This window comes from Archocentrus centrarchus, chromosome 10, assembly GCF_007364275.1.
Source record: "Archocentrus centrarchus isolate MPI-CPG fArcCen1 chromosome 10, fArcCen1, whole genome shotgun sequence".
Taxonomy (NCBI): Eukaryota; Metazoa; Chordata; class Actinopteri; order Cichliformes; family Cichlidae; genus Archocentrus; species Archocentrus centrarchus.
In genome coordinates, this window is record NC_044355.1 from 16,635,691 (window position 1) to 16,652,927 (window position 17,237).

The 17,237-nt window shown below is 43.6% G+C and overlaps 1 protein-coding gene across 3 annotated transcripts; it reads right to left on the bottom strand.

The window, feature by feature from the left end:
• Nucleotides 1-475: 475 nt before the first annotated feature.
• Nucleotides 476-7,060, bottom strand: LOC115786909 (protocadherin-10-like). Of its 3 annotated transcripts, XM_030739404.1 has the most exons (5): nt 4,546-7,060; nt 4,342-4,455; nt 1,929-1,987; nt 1,612-1,739; nt 476-1,258 (listed from the first exon to the last, which is right to left on the bottom strand). In XM_030739404.1, exons 1-5 carry the CDS (start codon nt 6,862-6,864, stop codon nt 954-956), a joined length of 2,925 nt encoding a protein of 974 aa, XP_030595264.1. In that variant the 5' UTR covers nt 6,865-7,060; the 3' UTR covers nt 476-953. The 3 variants fall into 3 exon arrangements, with proteins under 3 accessions (XP_030595264.1, XP_030595262.1, XP_030595265.1); XM_030739402.1 differs by having other exon boundaries at nt 4,342-7,060; XM_030739405.1 differs by having other exon boundaries at nt 944-1,233; nt 4,342-7,060.
• Between the last annotated feature and the right edge of the window lie 10,177 nt (nt 7,061-17,237).

The window sequence follows — 17,237 nt, forward strand, 5'->3', positions numbered from 1 at the left end:
CCCTTCCTTTCCCTCCCTTGTATTCGTGTCCGTGGTCTTAATTAAAGTGATATTTCGAGAGAGGAGGTTCTGTTTGTTCAGTTAATGAACCCCACTATTCTCTGCGGGCAAATGGAAATGCAAGCACTCCAATTAGCATATGTTAGCATTTTACTATGTTTATTCCTCACCGTGGAAAACAGCTTACTAAGGCGAAAAGCTTTTCACCCTTGTAAGAGTAGCTCTGGAACTTTTTCACCTCGAAATAATTAACTGAAGCTAATTAAACATAGATCTGGAAAACTTACATCTAAATCATTTATGCCTTCACATCGACTTAATCTGCGTCTGCATGCAGGGGTTGTGTTTTATGAATTACAACATGTCACAAACATGTGCTTGAGAGAAAACAGAAAGCCCATATGAAAAAAATACTTTATTTTCATAAATGTATACAGTACATGTGTAGGGACCCCCCCCCCCAACCCTCCTCCGTTACAGTAGTCTGCTTCATGGCGCAGGTTGCATATACATTAACATACTGTCATACTCACACAAGCTCTGTTAGCAAACAAAGATAGAAAAGGAAAAGCACATTTTGTTTTCATATAACCAAAAAATATAAATTCAGGTGCAAAAATATTGTCCACGAATGCTTTTCAGAAACCATTTTGGATGTAACTGCTGCTCCAGTTTGATTGTCTAAATAATAATAATAATAATGATAATAATAATAATAACAGACACATATGTTGACAATGTTGCAGTGGCATGTCACATGAATAGCCATCTGACCTCATTTTCCTCCTGCATTTTAGCCAAAACAGATTGTCCATTCATTATTCCTCTTTCCCTTTCTGTTTTCATACCACTTATAAATCATATATTCATTAATTTATGAACTGAATGGTCTCTACCTCTGTTTTCATATGAGGTTATCCATCTTGTTAATCATCCAGGTAGTTATTGAAAAGTCAATCATTGTACAGGTCATTATTTATGATCGCAGCCTCTCCCTGGGGCGACATCTGGAGACGTCGCTTCTTGCCAAAAGTAGAGAAAGAATTGTGGACGTCCAGGTCACTTCGCTGTGCAGCGGGCCTCAGGGTGCAAAACCCTGATGGTGTCCCAGGAATGTACACATTGTGGTGGTAGTCAGGTGGTGGGTGTGGGTGTGGGTGGGAGGGGATGGAAGGCTGCTGCTGTTGGGGAGGAGGTGTACACCGAGGAGTCCAGGGGCGAGAAGGGATCCCACTGGGAGAAGGAGACATCTTATAATCTATAACATGAGGTGGAAGGAAAGAAAAAACAACTACTTATGAATTCCAATAATGACTTAGGTCTGTAGAGCTTTTGGGAAATTTGTTGTGAGGACAGTAAACAATTAAACACTGTAAACAAAGCGATGAGCAGAAAAAGCACAAAAAATAACATCATCTTGCTTATTAGTGGGGATGAGGTAAGCCTTCAGCAACAAGTGAGTTAAGAGAACAACCAAAAAGAAAAATGTTAAAACATTAAAGGATGAGGTGTGCTATGTATAGAATACTGATGTAGTGTAGATGAAATACTGTATATGCATACATGAACAGGAATGTGTGCTTTTCATGCACCACATTTGGCCTCTCTCACCTTTCATGCCTCTCATGTGAGTACCCCAGGTCCAGTACTGTCCAGGTGCCATGGAGGTGACATAGTTTTCTGGGTCTGCATGCATGGCTTTTCGCATGAGGGTGCCATCCATGTTTATAGAATTGTAACTACAAACAAAATACGTATGCGTTACAACACACCTGACTCATATTTATGAAAATGCAAATCATATTAACATGAGTTCTTTTATGCAGACTGTCTGCTTCAGATCATTATTGAGCACATACTTGAATATTGAGGCAAAAAGAAAATGGTAATACTGCTTTACAGAAGTCTGCCAAAGGTCAAAATGATACCTTTTGATAGAGGAGTTCTGGTTCTTCGTGAGAGTCCAGTCTGTATTTGGCTGCTTCAGCTGCAGAAAAAAGATGGCAGTTAATGGAAAGCTGTTCGTGTTAAACGATCGTATGGGTCTGTTTTATCTAAACGATGTCTATTCACTTCACTCTCTTAAATCGTAGAGGTCACTGATAACTGACAGGAGCAGACTTTCATAGAGTCGCTCTTGAAATGATTCTTTTCAGACGGATCGTGACTGCCGCCCTGTGGATGTTTGGCAGAACAGGCTCATTTCAAGAGTGGAGGTGGTGATGCCTCCAGCTACGATTCGCCTGTCACTTAGTTTTGCTTTTATCCTCTGTGTCGCAGCGGGAAGGGTGATGGAGAGCACCCGAGTGATATTTATTCCAGTTTGATTCTCATAGTATGAATTCCACGCTCTATCAATTCACCTAAAGTTGTTAACGAGGAGAATGAGACGTAAGCTATTATTAGAATCGGTATTCAAAATACTCTCCTCGCCAACTATGCACAAAACCAATTAGAACCCCACCGGGATGAAACGAAACATGATTTTAATCTTCAAAGGGAACCGTGCCAGGGAGGAAATTAAGAAAATTACACACGTCATTGTTTTGTGGATTTTATGCATCATTTTACATTAATATTTGCCTGATGCTCCTCGAGCAAGGTTTTTAATTAAAAGTCTCACAGAGAGCCTTGAAAAGTTTGCGGCCCTTGCAGCTGTAAGCGCGCAACCCAACACAGCGCGGCACACAGGCATACCGTGGCACACATTCACCTACCTGTCCTGTGTGTTGTACACGCTTGGATGTGTATTTAATCCTTTTCACCTTCGGTTCATCAACTTAAGCGGGGCTATGCACTTGCTTAGTGTAATGCTCAAATAGTTTCGGCGTGATTCGTCTTCGACGTGATAGAGACGACCTCACTATGACTCACGTGAGCATGCTGAGGGACACCACCGGGTGAATTAGTGGAACCAATTAATAACACGAAGGACACTTTCTCCTGAAGGAGTTTAGCTACAGGCAGCACATTCACCGTGACCTCGAATTCCCTCTTGTCGCTAGAGGTGTATGTGTCAGTGACCGAGCTGACATTTCTCAGTCTGCCTGGTGGAGTCTGGTATCAAGGCCCCGACTCTTTGTCCCTCTGCGTTTTGATAAACAGGAGGAGACGAGAATCAGCGTTACGCACACATTTATGGTCTGCTGCTCCGTCTATTAGGATTAGAAAACACCGGTGTAGACACCCTGCCTCTGTAAACTCCCCCTCTCCTCGTCTCCTTCCTCCCTTCGCCTTCTATTTCACCCCCTCCTCTTCCCCACCCATGCTCAACAAATATGAAACCACATCTCTTTCTCTCCTCACATTCAGAGGACAGCGCCGGGGCCGATCTACAGGCTGTCCACGTCTCAGTCCAGCCATGTCCTTGCGCCCCCTCCTTCTCCTTGCCCCCTCCCCTCTCGATGTCCTCCCCTGTCTCCCCAAAACCGACCATTTGCCATTTTTCATCAATAATGGACAGCCCCCTCTTGCGAATACGCCACATTGTGTCTAGTATAATGGTTCGGTCGTCCTTGTGCCCTTGAGGCATAGTTAGTGAGGTTTATTTGTCCTGTATTGTTAGTTTGAAAACAAGAAGGCGTGTCATAAACCCGAGTGGCCGCGACATGGATTGCCTGAACCCAAGGCAGACAATTCCAAACAACTGCCATTCACCTTCATGTTTATAACCTTGACTTTTTGTTCAGGTAGTTATGCTGGAAGCAGGTGTATGCATGCGCTATATTACTGCATGAAACTATGTGGCAATGACACTGGGTGATATAGACATTATTCTCGCAGGTCACAATATTTATAATTAGTTCATGAATTATTATTAAATGCTTGAATTGCTACCAAGACTGAACAGGGGAATCAGCTTGAACTACATCTCATCTTCCTCTCACACAGTAATTGACATCTCACTTCATTCTGAGACACGGGTTTTGCACAGCATATGGTTCTCGCAAGATGGGACTTTACACTTTCATTAACATGTCAATTAAAATGTAATCTCACGTCGTCTCATTTCATTTCCCGGGCGCAAAACATTAACATGGGCAACACAATTAGAATTCATTATTGCCACAATTATATTAAAAAGCCGTCAAGACGACACGCTGTGCAAAAACACTAACAAGAGGGTGATAGAAGAAAAGCGTGACTTTGCTGAGGTTTGCTCAAGTTGAGTACAAACCTGTCTGGCATGCGTGATTTGACCTTCATGGGAGAATGTCACATTCTAGATTTTTATCTGATGGAAACTGAATTGATAGATGTTATTGTGACAGTGAGTGGAATGGCTGGAATTAAATGAGCAACTCGCTCTTCTTTTGTTTTATACTGCTGATTTCACTCTACCTCACTGGGAGTAGTTGCTCCGTTGTTCACAGATGCGCTCCGGCTTTGCGCGTTCCACGAGTTTTCTGCGCTCTTTGCTTCGTTGTTCCTCGGTGTGCTGCTCGGGCTGCACGGCTTCAGAAACATAAAGTCACTTTTGGCTGATTCGGGGGTTAGACACACTTTATAACAATATGAGTGAGAGAGACTGCTATTTCCATTCACCTCCATGCAGTTCGTGGGCACTTTGGCGGCGGATGAAATCTGAAGGTTGAGGTTGGATTTTTTGAAGATCTCCGGGGGCGGCTCTGGCTGAAACCCCCCGCAGCAGCAGCAGGATAAGGGGGGCAGGTTGTACCCGCTGAGAGTCTCGCTATCCTTGTAGCACTTTACTGCAGCCAGCACGATGATAGCCACCAGGAATATTAAAGATATTGTGCTCAGTGACACGATCAAGTAGAGAGCGAGGTTTGAGGGAGGCTGAGGGCTGAGTGTGAGGTCCCCGAAATCTGACAGGGATTCGGGCACGCTGTCTACCACTGTGAGGACAATGGAGACAGTGGCGGAAAGCGGTGGCTGCCCATTGTCCTTGACTAATATTACCAGTCTCTGTCTTGTTGCGTCTTTTTCTACTAATCGACGAATAGTCCTGATTTCGCCCGTGTACAAAGCTACACTGAACAGCCCCGGGTCTGTAGCCTGTAACACCTGATAAGACAACCGGGAGTTCTGTCCTGCGTCTGCGTCTATTGCTGTTATTTTGGTAACCAGGTAGCCAGCGTCTACTGACCGCGGAACCACCTCTGTGGCCACGGTACCGTTTTTAGGCAGCGGAGATACAATAACAGGTGCGTTGTCGTTCTGGTCCAAGACAAAGACGTTAACTGTGACATTACTGGCGAGAGGGGGGAAGCCTGCGTCCTGTGCCTGTACCAGAATCTGAAAGTTTCTTAATTGTTCATAATCAAAGGAGCGCAGTGCGTAGATATTGCCGTTGTCAGAGTTGATTGAGACATAAGTGGACACGGGCATGCCCTGAATCTGACCCTCCAGTATAGAATAAGACAGATAGGCGTTCTGGTTTGAATCGGGGTCGAATGCAGTTACAGAGCAAATGGAAGCGCCCGGGGCATTATTCTCAGTCACATAAACTGTGTATGAAGGTTGAGAGAACCGTGGGGGGTTGTCGTTAATGTCAGACACTTGAACGAGGATGTTCTTTCTGGTGGAGAGAGAAGGGGAGCCCAGGTCTCGCGCTGTGAGGGTGATGTTGTACTCGGACACCGTTTCTCTGTCCAGAAACTCGCTTGTCACTAGAGTGTAATAGTTTTTAAAAGATGAGTGGAGCTGAAAGGGAACGTTGTTTGGAATTTGGCAGTCAACGTTTCCGTTCTCTCCCGAGTCCCGGTCCATAACACTGATAACCGCTATCACCGTACCTGGTGGTGCGTCTTCCTGAACAGGAGTGGACACTGATGTGAGGATGACTTCGGGCGCGTTGTCATTTACATCCAGGATGTCTACCAGCACTTTACCGTGTACGGCCACGGCCGAGGGTCCCCTGTCTTTTGCTTGCACATACAGCTCATATACACTTGCTTTCTCATAGTCCACAATGCCCTTCACTCGAATTTCACCCATGTACGGGTCCACGCTGAACAGTTCACGCACCTTGAGCGGTGCGTGTCCGCTGAACGCATAAGTAACCTCCCCGTTCGAGCCCTCGTCCAGATCTGTTGCGTTCAGTTTCAGCACCAGCGTCCCTCTCGGTGCGTTCTCCACCAGGCTCGCGCGGTAAACTGCGCGGTCAAATACCGGCACGTTATCGTTGGCATCTAAAACTGTAATAGTTATCAACGCTGTCCCGGAGCGTTCCGGCGACCCTCCGTCGTAAGCAGTTAGAACCATTTCGTGCTTTTTCTGCTGTTCCCGGTCCAGTGGGGTGTCTAGCACGAGCTCAGCAAACTTGCTCCCATCATTGCGCGTCTGGATATTCAGTACGAAGTGCTCGTTTGCGCTCAGCTGGTAGGAGCGCAAAGAGTTGGTGCCAACGTCCTGGTCCTGTGCGCTCTCCAACGGGAAACGAGAGCCGGGTGCGGCGGACTCTGTGATGTCAAGATTAAACTCGCTCCACGGGAAACTGGGGGAGTTGTCATTTACATCTAAAATCTCCACTTCAACTCTGTACAGTTCTAACGGGTTTTCAATTACCACTTGTAAGTGCAAAAAACAGTTTGGGCTTCGTTCACAAAGCTCCTCTCTGTCTATCTTTTCGTTGACGAAGAGAATGCCATTCTCCAAGTTCACTTCTAAGTACTGTTTCTTTGCGCCAGAAACGATACGAAACCGACGGGCTGACAGCTTTGCCACATCCAAACCCAGGTCTTCGGCGATGTTGCCCACAAAAGCTCCGTGCTCCAGCTCTTCTGGGATGGAGTATCGAATTTGCGCAAGAACCAAGTCCACTACACACGCACACAGAAGCAGACATATAACCAGGCCAGTGACCGGCACCCAGCTGCCTCTGGAGATTCTGTGATCCATTTCAGCCCCGTGCGTAAAAGCACCTCACTCAGACATCTTTCGCCTCATAAAGACATTCAGTTGTACATAATACAGAAAGAAAGCCTGTTAAGAAGTTAGTCACATCTATCTGTGTGAATAACTTTGCCGAATACTTAGAATGAGCGAACGAGAGAAGAGTGAAAGCACCTCTCTCAGTGTTGTGCTCCACGCGCAACACCGGTATGAACGGGGAAGGCTCGCGCTTTGATTTTACAGTGTATTAGGCACTTGGAGGAGCCGGTGGGGAGGTGTGTGTGTGTGTGTGTGTGTGTGTGTGTGTGTGTGTGTGTGTGTGTGTGTGTGTGTGTGTGTGTGTGTGTGTGTGTGTGTGTGTGTGTGAGAGAGAAAGAAAGAGAGAGAGAGAGAGAGAGAGAGATGGAGGGAGAGATGGAGGGGGTGGACGTGGCTTCTCGCAGCTCCGTATTGGAGGACGCCGACGCGAAATGCGACTCTAATTACTGTAGACGTTTAACCCTTTAACATCCGCGAGTCTGTTCGTCTGACCCATTAAAGAAAGGACAGGGCGTAAGTTTGATACCAGACGTCAGAGCCAGATTTGGATTAGGAGTCAAAGTGTGTCACGGGTGTCCTTTCCTAGGCGAGGGTTTACTAGATGAGGGTGAATAATGATTTATCTTGGTGTTCACACTGCCTTACAGCACCAGGGCCGTGATGATAGCCAACATTGTTTTACCGTTTTATGCAATCCCCATTACAGCTTCAGAAAATAATAAACTATTCTTCTGGGCTCCCACGACTACATGTTGAAATACAGTAAACAAAACACACAAGCTTAAGCACTCACTCGCTTTGCTTCAATTGGCCCAGTGGCCACTAACAGTAGGCTCCTGGGACTCCATAATGCTTTTTAATTAGAGCCCTTTGAAGATGAATGCCCACACTGCAAAACAGTCCCATTCATTAATCATCACACACGAAATTGGGTTTTACAAAAAGAATCTTTGATAGGTCAAAATATTCATTTTTAATCAATATTTAAATGAGTGTGAGCTACACGTTTTGGAGCTTAAAATGATTACTTTGAGAATCATAAACGGACAAAACACCCATACAAATACGCATGACATGCCTTTAATTCACTTAAGTGGGTCTGAACATGTATCAACATAATCAACATAAAAGCAATGTCATAAAGCCTCAATAATATTTGTCTCTAATCAGGTATTATGGTTAGGATTAGATAAATATCTCATAGGTGACTTGTTTACAGACTGATAAAAACAGAAAAGGCGCGCATGAATACTGGCTCGGCGTACCATTACAGTTTTGTGATAAAGACGACAATTCTTTAGAGCACCGCACATGTTTGTTCACATCTAATCTATTTCCTGTAAATCCTGGTCAGTTAGACAACTACTGAGCGACAGAGAGCGTTAAAGACAGCGTTAGTGAGCAACCAAAGGATGCCTTTGTGAATTCAGGTTCGTCTCCAGACAGACACGACTAGCATCCTAATGCACAAACGGTGGAAATCTGAAAGTCTCTTCTTGGGACTGACGACACAGCCTTGGCCCCCGGGCAGCGTTGGGCTTGTTAGCAACTAAAAAGGAAAAGAAGCGAGAGGGAGATGAGAGAGAAAGAACAAGAAACAAATATTTCTGCTTCTTAGGGGCAGCATTTTCTTTTACACTAGACGCTGCATTTTTGTATAAATTGCCCCCAACAACCTGAGGACTGAATCCTCTGTGGAAAATTGTGTTGATGGTTGGTCCACTTTGAGGGTGATCAGGGAAACAAAGTCTAATGTTGCTGTGATCTTTTCACTTTTAAAACAAATCAAACAAGGCCAAAGGGAATACTTCCACTTGAAGACAATAGTTGTTTCTGACATTTCTCTCATAAGTAACTAAGAGAATAACGCTCCCTCTTTATGTTCAGTTGAGTTTTTTAAAGGGAGGTAACAAAGGTCACTGCTTAATTTTGAATAAAACCGCAATGCTATCAAACCATAAATCCTCATCTTGGAGGAAGATGTCGCACAAAAAGCATTACTTTTACTTCCCCAGGGAACAAAAGTTGTTGCAGTCCTGTCTCTCCAACAAGCAACACTGGCATGCATTTCCCCTCCCCTTTTCAGGAAAACCTAAAATCCCCAGGTTTAAATAAGCAGAAAATACAATCTGCTTTTAGACTTAACCTCAAGCAGATGGTTAAGCTTCTCCAGAAATGATTACATTTCTGGAAAAGAAAAAAAAAAAGAAAATCACCACCACCAGTTCCATTGCTTTCCCCTTCTTTTTAATTAACGGAGTGAAGGATTAGTGTGCAGCTATCCGGGATCAACCGTTCTCCGACGGAAGAATACAAATGTTTTGTGATAAATAATCCCACAGCACTCGGGCCGGCGGTCCCTCGGTGCCTGTAACATTAACATGCATTACACGCAGCATTAAGCCGGTCTCATCCGCCCCATCGCCTCGCTCACCCAGTTGTCCGACAGAAAGACTACTTTCTCTGAACTACCGCTCAAAAGCCACCTCACCGTGACCCGTTACTCCCCAAGGAGTGCCACAGAATGAAGAAGTGCTGGTGGGTAGATCAAGGATGATAACGCGGTTAGAAACCCATTTGTTCTTTGAGACACCTAAAATAAGGAGGCTTATTCACTCTATAACTGCTTTCAGTTCAACATTATTGCAGTTTACCTTTTATTTGGCCATAATTTCCACATGTAAAGACAGTTAAAACTTTTTTTTTTTTTCATTCGTGATCTTGTGGCGCCATCTATGGGAATATATCCGATACCACAATAAATGTTTGGGAACCTATGAAAATTTATTGTGTGCAGGAAAAAAAAACCTTTGTTTCTCTTTGACAACATTTGATAATTTTTTGAAGAGGTTATGTGTAGTTCTGCACCAAACCGAAGGAGAAACATAAGTAAGCCTAAACATTAGTTCTGTAGAACATAATGTGTTTGATCTTAAAGTGCTCATCTTTGCTCGCAGTGTTATCGCAGGTTTAGATGTATTAAAATTGAGCTGTTACCAGCATTTACTCCATAACAATTTTGCTGTGCTATCTAAGAGCATTAGCTGTTTGAAATAAAAATTAATTATGCATCTTTCACCCTAAAGCATAAAACGCTATTTCTTCATCTTGAGTTTTCAGCTAATGGTGACCCCTAAACCACCCTTTGAAACGTGAGGATTCGTGACTAAAGCACGACAAGACCTTTGAACCGATTTTGCTTCAATCATCAAAGCCATCTGTGCTTCAGGCATAAAGATCATGCCACATTAATAAGTTGGCTCAGTAAACAGCAGTTCATGATTTGAACCAGAGTTTATTAATGAAACTAATGTGTTTCAGCCTGTATTCCCCCCCGACTAATGTAAACGTCTTAAAGGGGGAATTAGAAAAAAAAAATACATCTCAAACAACAAAAGATACCTAAATGAGTTAAACTGTGTTTCTTTATTGTAGGCCAAGAATGAGAGAATGTTTTCCTGAAGCTGAATGCGACAACTAGTCACCACTGAAGGTTAGGTGAGATTATGAGAATGAACAGATTACAAAAGTTTCTGCAGATGTTACTTTGTTCCCCACCGGGAGCCGTTATTTCCTGGCTTGAGAATTTGGCTTTTATCTTTGATCTTAGGATGCCATCTACCGGATACTGATCGTCATAACAGTCAGAGAAACAGAAAAAAGAGCCCCAAACTGTCTGTTTATACACCTAATATTCCATTATCACATTTATTATGTGATTCGGTGACCCGTGTGCGTGAAAGCAATTTTATAAATCGTTTCTAGGTTGCATTTTTAACCACTGTATTCCTATTATCGTTAACTGTAATGTTATGCCAGGCTGTTCTATGATGCATGGTGTAATTGCGATGTTTATGATTTCTATTTGTAGTCGAAGCTAACGGTATAAGATCTGTTTTTTATGTCACAGTTACACATTTAATGGAATTTTATTGTATTTACAAAGAGAAGCTAAACCGCACGAGCGCAAAGGAAGGTACGACAAAAAAATAAATAAATAAAAAAAAAATGCTCACCTGTCATCCATCCATCCATCCATCCATCCACCCATTTATTTTCTCTTTGCGATGATACATCTCAATCGGAGCGGTGGGGATGTGTTTTAATTTCTGTGTTGAATTTCCCCATTGTGGGACTAATAAAGGGATTTCTAATCTTTTTTATCTTACAGAAGTCAGGTGGTGTGAGTTTACCCGCCTATTCTACAATACAATAACATGGTTATAGTATTTTTGGTCATAAATAGAGGATTGTATCCTGTAGGTCTGATATAAAATCACCTTACTGAAGTGGAAAAATGAAAACATCTGAGAACGTCTGTGGTCGAGCCCTGTTGCCACCGAACACATCAGCGCGACTGACTTATGAGTACAACTTCTTTATTTGTTTGAGCACGTTGCTGCTTGTGTCATGGCTGGTTTGAATTCATTTTCGGGTTTAATGCCAGAAGCAACCAATAGAACAAGAACCACGTGTTGATTATTAGCACAGTAAATGTACAAAAAATAATAACTTATAAAATCGTGTAAAATCCTTAGTTAAAGTTCACAAAGTAGGACTAACGCCACCGAAGTAAGGACAGGTGCTTCTCTTCATGAAGAGGTACCACTGATCACGTGCGGTAACTGAGAGCTTACAAACGGCTTAGCGTTTTGGTTGAACTGATTTACTGGCTGCTAGCGCATCATTCAGAGCATCACAATGATCAACAAACCGCATTATTTTTCTCTTCCCGCTTTCCTTTCACACGTCAACTGCCAGTTTCTTTTAAGGTGAAACCGGGTGAGTGATGACATATCACAAGTGGGCTTTAAATGACGTCTTCGTTTTCAGAAAATAAGTGGACGACGCAGAATATCCACTAGGAGGAGCCAAAGACCAATATAATACACGCCAAAGCACATTTTCCACATTCTGTCTCCCAAACTGATATACACACGTGAAGTAAGGCCAACACATATCATATTTGCACATCTTACTATAAATCGTTTGTGTGTTGGCGTGCGCGAGCACGTGGAGAGAGAGAGAGGTTATTTTGATTACTTAAGCAGATGTTACTCACCAAGTGTCAGCACGTGTTTTGGGGGGGAAAGGGAAGTGGGTGAGTCAGGAGACAAAATACGGCGATGTGATGAAAGGGAGGATGACTTCCACCTGCAGTTAGCTTCACCTCATCACTCTGCAGTTCCCATAATAACCTGCTGAACAATGTCTGATGCATCTCCATAATATCTGTCAGAGAAGACTAACAGAAAAGTGCAGATGTAAAGGTGACAGGAAAGGTGGGAGGTCATGCAAGATGGAGAGATATGAGTATGAAATCATGAGGGAGGAAGACAGGTGAGAAGAGACAAGCGAGGACAAAGAGATCAGACAAATGTTAAAGACACATGGTCGCATAACCAAGCAGTGAAGTGATGGGAAATTGAAGAGCAGGGATAGGGGAAAGGAGAGGCAGGAAAAAGAGGGAAAGAGAGAGAATAGAGGTTTTCGTACACATGCTCCTCAGCTGTGTAAACTGAAGGTCTCTACTGCTTCTCGGATTCCCCCGAAGAAGGGGGATATTTATAGGAGGCTGGCAGTGGTAGTGAATGGACCCTTGCTCTGTCACACCCACTAATATTATTATTATTACTTTATATGCGCAAAAATGGAAAATGTCAGCAACCTGAGAGGCCTACAGAGACAGACATGTGTGCATGTATTCTGTCTCACTCCTCGTCAGTGTCTGTGTGCGTCTGCTGTGTGTGTGTGTGTGTGTGTGTGTGTGTGTGTGTGTGTGTGTGTGTGTGTGTGTGTGTGTGTGTGTGTGTGTGTGTGTGTGTGTGTGTGTGTGTGTTCGTGAGAAGCTGTCTTTTGGTGAGACAGAGAATTTATATGAAAAGGCAAAAGAAAGAAGACCAAATTAGAGAAAACAGACAAAAAAAAGGGGAGAAGCTGGCATGTTGTATCAAGGGGTGTAACCTGATCTACCAAACTTATTAGAGCTGTCAAGGAGTGCGAGTAAGAGAAAGAGCGAGGTGGAGCAAGGCTAGACAGACACAGACATGAGCACATATTCCAGTTCCAGATTATAAGATTCCCGCAAGTTGTAGACGTGTTGAAACAAACTACACACACATATGCATGCACACACACACACACATGCGCACAAACTGGCATACAGGTCCATAACCACTTGGTAACAGATGCAAACTCAGGCACACATGCAGAAACACAAACAGTCTAATAGACATAACAGACGTGCACACGCATGCACACATGCTCGGAAGAGAGGAAATTCCACAGGGAACAGGTGGGAGTGGTGATACCAATCTATTAGGATGACTTTGATCTTCCCCATGCCTCTGTCACCACCATTGAAGTATAGCGGATGGATCAGGACAGTCTAATCATATTGCATATCTATGCCAAGATGTACATCACCCCACCAAAATACTTGCACAGTAAAAATGTAGCTTTTGTGGAGTGAGTACACATCAGAATGTGCAAGCTGAAAAAGTGGAGATGCATTCTTTTTATACTGTGCTTAATGTTTTTCTACCCAGTCTTCCCTGTGTTTTCTTGCCAAAGTAAATCAGAGGCTTGAGAACTTTTTTCAGTAAGAGAAAATTGTCTGAGGGGGGCAGTGTTGAGAGAACCTAAAGGGAGTTGAGTTGGGTTACACCTGAAACATTACAAATACCTTAATGGGAATGTAATAGGTGAAAAAAAACAGCAGTGTTGACACAGTCACCTTTGATCATTTAATGTTTATATTTTTCTCAAGATTGTCAACAAGATGATCTGAGTCTGGAGGGAGGGAAGAAAAACACGAGGAAGGAAACAAGGAAGAGACAGAGAGGAGACAGAGACATGGAGCTGGCACAAATGCAATGTCTACTGAGGACAGAAGCCAAAGGTTAAGCATGTGCGTGTTTGTTCCCATTTATGTGTGTGTTCTCAGGGTGACCTGAACTTAACGACTTATTTAAAAAAAAAATCATTCAGTACAATGTTTCATCACAAAACAAAAATTCCAGAATCTCCATTACATCAGCCAAGTGTCTGTGTGCGTCTGCTGTGTGTGTGTGTGTGTGTGTGTGTGTGTGTGTGTGTGTGTGTGTGTGTGTGTGTGTGTGTGTGTGTGTGTGTGTGTGTGTGTGTGTGTTGATGCGCGTGGATGGGTGAGTGCCAAGGCAGAGAAGAGAGTGGAGAGCCCCCGCCTTAGGGGCAACAAAGACAGTTGATTGACAAGCCTCATGAACATGAATGTGCCTGTGTAACCCTCTCTGTACTAAATTCTCGTATTCACACCACCTTTCCTCTTTTGTCCTTCCACTCCACCTGTCCCTACTTAAAAACTCCCCTCTTTCCACTCCGAATCATTTTATACCCTCTTACTCCCGACTGTCCCTCGTTTGACCACCTCTCTACTTCCTCTCAGCCTGCTTTACTGGGAGGTGGGTGTATATTAATGATCCCCATGGTAATTAGCTACTTTAAAGCATTAAAAAGCATGAATGGAGACTTAGCCATGAACAGTTTTGCACATAAACACATTGGTCAGCTCACAGAGTGTGCTGCATGGCCAAAACATGCACAGCAATCGAGAAAACATGCAAGGAAGGAAAAAACTAAATTGTGACGGAAACTGTTTGCAGAAATTATTCATTTCCCTCCTTTTTTATGTTTTCCTTATGCTGACTCTAAACCCCTCCCTTTCCCAAGTCTCCCTCTTTCACTCTCACTCTTTTCCTCTTGCACATTCCACTCCATTTTGCATATCTCTGACTCCCCCCTCCACTATACCTCACCACTTCTTAAAACAACTTGCCTTCCCCCCTCTCATTCTCCCTTTTTCTCTTTCTATCCATCTCATTCCTGCCCTCCCCTCACTACCTGACATTGTGGCTTGATGCCCAATGAGTCACACCTCTGCTAAAATCATCAGAGATGGAGGGAGAGAGGAGGGAGCAAAAGAAAGAAATCGTCAGGGAGAGAGAAAAAGCAGGAGAGAATGACAGAGAGAAAAATATAGAAAATAAAAATGGGAGGAGAGAAAGTTAGAGAGGCAGAAAGAGGGAGCCTCCGGGGAGAGAAAAGAGCATAGAGTGCATTTAACTTTTTGACTCCAGTAGTCAGTGTGTGCTTGTCAGTAACAGTTAGCCTGTAGACAACAACACTTTCCACATTCTGCTCAGGCACACACATGCATGCAGAAATTCAAATGCACGTACAACCATACACAAACACAGCCACTCAGTGACATCGTGCATGAGCCCACCTGCAGCCTCTACAGACACACACATGTATACAGCAATCAGACATGCAAAACAAACCAGAGTAGAACGTGTGGCTGCAGCCCTGCCTCTCTGCTTCAGCCTCCCCCACCCTCACTAGCCGTTGCCTTTAGAAACTACACAAACACTCCCTGTTGGGCAACATCGGGAGTCAGGAGGGGACGTACATTGGTCACACACCTCCCCAAGCACCACAAATTTGAAAGCAGTTGCAAGTGTGAATGTATGGATTTTGTGCATTATGCGTCTGCTTTACATTGTAGTGTTTTTGCATTACTCGTTCTAGAAGAGTGTTCATACACAAAAAAGTGAAATCAGTGCTTATTTTACAAAATGGTGTGTGAACTAAGAGCGATGAATGTAGCATAGCAGTGTGAGAACTGTCCAAAAAAACTAAAGATCTAAGAGGGAAAAGGCACACCAAGTGCAGAAATCTGGCATGATGATATATTCACAGCAGGAAAATCCCAAATAGAAGGATTAGTGGTAGGACTGACAAGTAGTGTTTACTACAGCAAGCCTCCCTTGTCCTCTGATTTTACTCATGGCGACCCTTATCCCTCAACTGTGAACTTGGCTTGCTTGTCACATTGGGGGCGCTGGCTTTAACAAGGCTTGTGTTTTATGAACCCCGAGGGATCGCAACAAGCTGTGTGGATGTTGCACTGTGCCACGTGCCTGTCATCATTCAGCAGTGTTGTTTTTGAACATTTTTGTGGCTCAGTCAAACATGTTCCTGCCAAACAGACTGTTTCTGTGGATGAATCAATAGATTCGCTGAAAAATCACCCCAGCCATCAATCAATTGGATTTTCTGCCTTTAAGATCCCAGGTTGACTTATCTCTTCATGTCCAGATGGATGAAAACCAAGCTGGTTTCATGTTTCCTTTATCTTGGTTTTTGCACTAAGGGATTCATTTAGATTTTAGGGAAAGTGAAAGACTACAGCGGAAGACTCTTTTGTACCTCTATGGCTCACTCTATTCTGCTTTGATAGGGTCAATCCTAACTGAAGCCCTCCGCTTAGGAAGCGGAACAGGCCTCTACCCTTAGATGTAATGTTTTTAAAGCCATACCAGCCAGCCACAAAGCTCCTTTGCCCTTTATACAGAAACACACTAGACAAAACCTTGGAAGCCATCCACTGCAAAGCACATTCCCAAAGTATTTCTCTTCTTTTTACAAGTGTGGGATGGGGTCGAACAACAATTACGGTAAAATGTGACTAATATGTCACAGACATGCTGGTGTGTTTTTTTCTGACCTGCTGTTTCTTTTTTTCTCTTTTCCATCCATCCTCTTCTCTCTTCTTAAAAATTATTCCCTTTCACTTCAAACCCCTGTAATTACAAACAAAAGCGCTGACTCTTCTCCAGCTGAAACAATGATAATGATGGAGAGTAGTATGTGTGTGTGCGCGTGTGTGTCTTCATCAAAGCGGCATTGACGTTGATGGGTGTAGAGAAATGTGTGGCGGACAGAGAGGATTAACACAATCTGGGCATGAAGCCCTACAACTTAGAGAGTAGTGTGTGTGTACATATGTTGACTCTGTCTTGATAGCAGCAATCCAACACACAGCTGCACTCTGAGCTTGGCATTTCAATGAGGCAAACAGACACTTGAAGCAAATGGAATACAGACAGAGGCGGTGACAACACAGACAGATCGAAGAGATTTGAGGAGCAGCAGCAGACTCAAGAGCAGGTTGAACTTGAGTAAACAAGAAAACAGTGATGTGCATGTAGCGTTTGAGATGTAGAAGGGTGACGTGACCTGGGATAAAATGTTCTTTTTTTCTTCTTGTCACCTCTTAACTTCACACTGTCATACCAAAATTCAAATGCACATCTAAAAATTATAGGTTTAACACAGAAAATGTGCATTGCAGTAGTATGCAGGCCACATGTATGCATGGTTGTGAGGTAAAGAGACTGTTCTGCCTGGTTGTGTTTGGAGCAGGCCCAGGCCAGAGGAGCTCAAAGCACTGAATGTCATCATCAGAGTTGTCGGGGAGCCAAGCAGTAATCACACCCAGATCACCTACACGCTCACGC

Bases quoted from the DNA above. Each gene is read 5' to 3' on its own strand.
- LOC115786909 (XM_030739402.1), bottom strand. From the start codon at position 6,864: ATGGATCACAGAATCTCCAGAGGCAGCTGGGTGCCGGTCACTGGCCTG. The intron at 1,988-4,341 runs GTAGAGTGAAAT...TTTTTTCTGCAG, and splicing joins GAGCAACTACTCCCAGTGAG to CTGAAGCAGCCAAATACAGA. The intron at 1,259-1,611 runs GTGAGAGAGGCC...CTCATGTTATAG, and splicing joins TCACATGAGAGGCATGAAAG to ATTATAAGATGTCTCCTTCT.